This window comes from Eurytemora carolleeae, unplaced genomic scaffold, assembly GCF_000591075.1.
Source record: "Eurytemora carolleeae unplaced genomic scaffold, Eaff_2.0 scaffold895, whole genome shotgun sequence".
NCBI classification, from domain to species: domain Eukaryota; kingdom Metazoa; phylum Arthropoda; class Copepoda; order Calanoida; family Temoridae; genus Eurytemora; species Eurytemora carolleeae.
The window spans coordinates 17,379-18,644 of NW_019396841.1; the positions used below are offsets into that span (position 1 = coordinate 17,379).

The 1,266-nt window shown below is 35.6% G+C and overlaps 1 protein-coding gene across 2 annotated transcripts in view; it reads right to left on the minus strand.

Annotated features, from left to right (window-relative positions):
- Positions 1 to 294: 294 nt before the first annotated feature.
- LOC111709282 (dyslexia-associated protein KIAA0319) overlaps positions 295 to 1,266 on the minus strand; it is a 22,091-nt gene continuing 21,119 nt past the window's right edge. For both annotated transcript variants that reach the window (XM_023482905.1, XM_023482904.1), the window contains exon 28: positions 295 to 387. In XM_023482905.1, coding sequence (XP_023338673.1) covers positions 330 to 387 — 58 coding nt within the window. In that variant the 3' untranslated portion in view covers positions 295 to 329. The remainder of the gene's footprint in view (positions 388 to 1,266) is intronic.

Below are 1,266 nucleotides of genomic sequence, written 5' to 3' on the forward strand. Positions count from 1 at the left end.
ACTGGTTGTGTCTGGACTGGGGTACCTTTTATGGGTACCAATGCCTGATTTACAACGTTACCCATAAAAGCTTTGTATGATCAAGTATGAATTAGATAACAATGTCTTTGTACAGTTTATTTTCATGTGCGGAATCTCTGCAAAAGTGACTTGAGCATGTCTTGCTTTTAAGAAACAATGGAGAAAGTTGAACACTTTTCAAATCAGGTTCACGACAGCATTATCCACATTTTTAATTAGATTAAGGTTTCAATGGTACCGTTGTAAATCGGGCATTGCCATCTTTGCATAGAGGGTCACTTGAAATTACGCTTACATTCCCTTTAAATTCACTTTAGATAATGAATAAGTGTTTTACCTGTTAGCTCTATATCTCCTGTATCCAGCCTGCAGGTTTAATCATAAACAACAAAATAGATATTTAGCAAAAAAATCAAATATCTAGGTCTGCTACCATTTAAAGGGATTTTTAACGCTTTTAACGTTAGTCCATTTCATTAAACAAAAAAATAATTATAGCCTTTGCTGTAAAATTCCCCAATTTGACAGGGCGTTTTCAGGAATTTTTCGGGTGGGGTGGGGGGCGGCATTACATTTTTTCTTTCTAGGGGGGAGGGGGGGGGGGCAGAATAATAATGGTATTGAAAATTCGGGTTCTCTGATGTAACATGCGTTGATTATGGAGCATCAATCCTTCTGACCATCAGAACCATCTTTGAGCAGCTTGATTTACTTGTTTTCCAAATTAAAAAAAAACTGTTTAGGCCCCACTAGAAATAGAGGATTGTAATAAATATCGGGAAATACGATATTCTGTACATTTGCAGTAAACTGTACATTATAAATGATCGATGTTTGTAAGTAAAAACCCATTTCTTCATTTGGAAATGCATTCTAAATGAATACGTAGCATGGATAGCTTAACCATGTGATATATCTTAAATTACGACTAATTCTAACTGTTCTGTAGAACGTAACGTGATTTGCCTTAATAATGTGATATAGATAAAGACGTAGGAATTGTAATTACGACTATTTATTTTAACTGTAAACCATAATCCTTAAATGCAAATTAGTTAGAATCAGAACTCTGCTTTAATTACAGTGTAATTGTATCCCGTTGAGTATTCGGGTTGAGATCATACCTCGTTAAAGGGTAAAGATCGATTAAAGGGACAGTAAAGGAAAAATGAAAGGGGGTATAGGCTGAAAGCTAATCACTTTAGCTCTTGATCGCGACCCAGATGGTGGAAGGAAAGTGTGCAC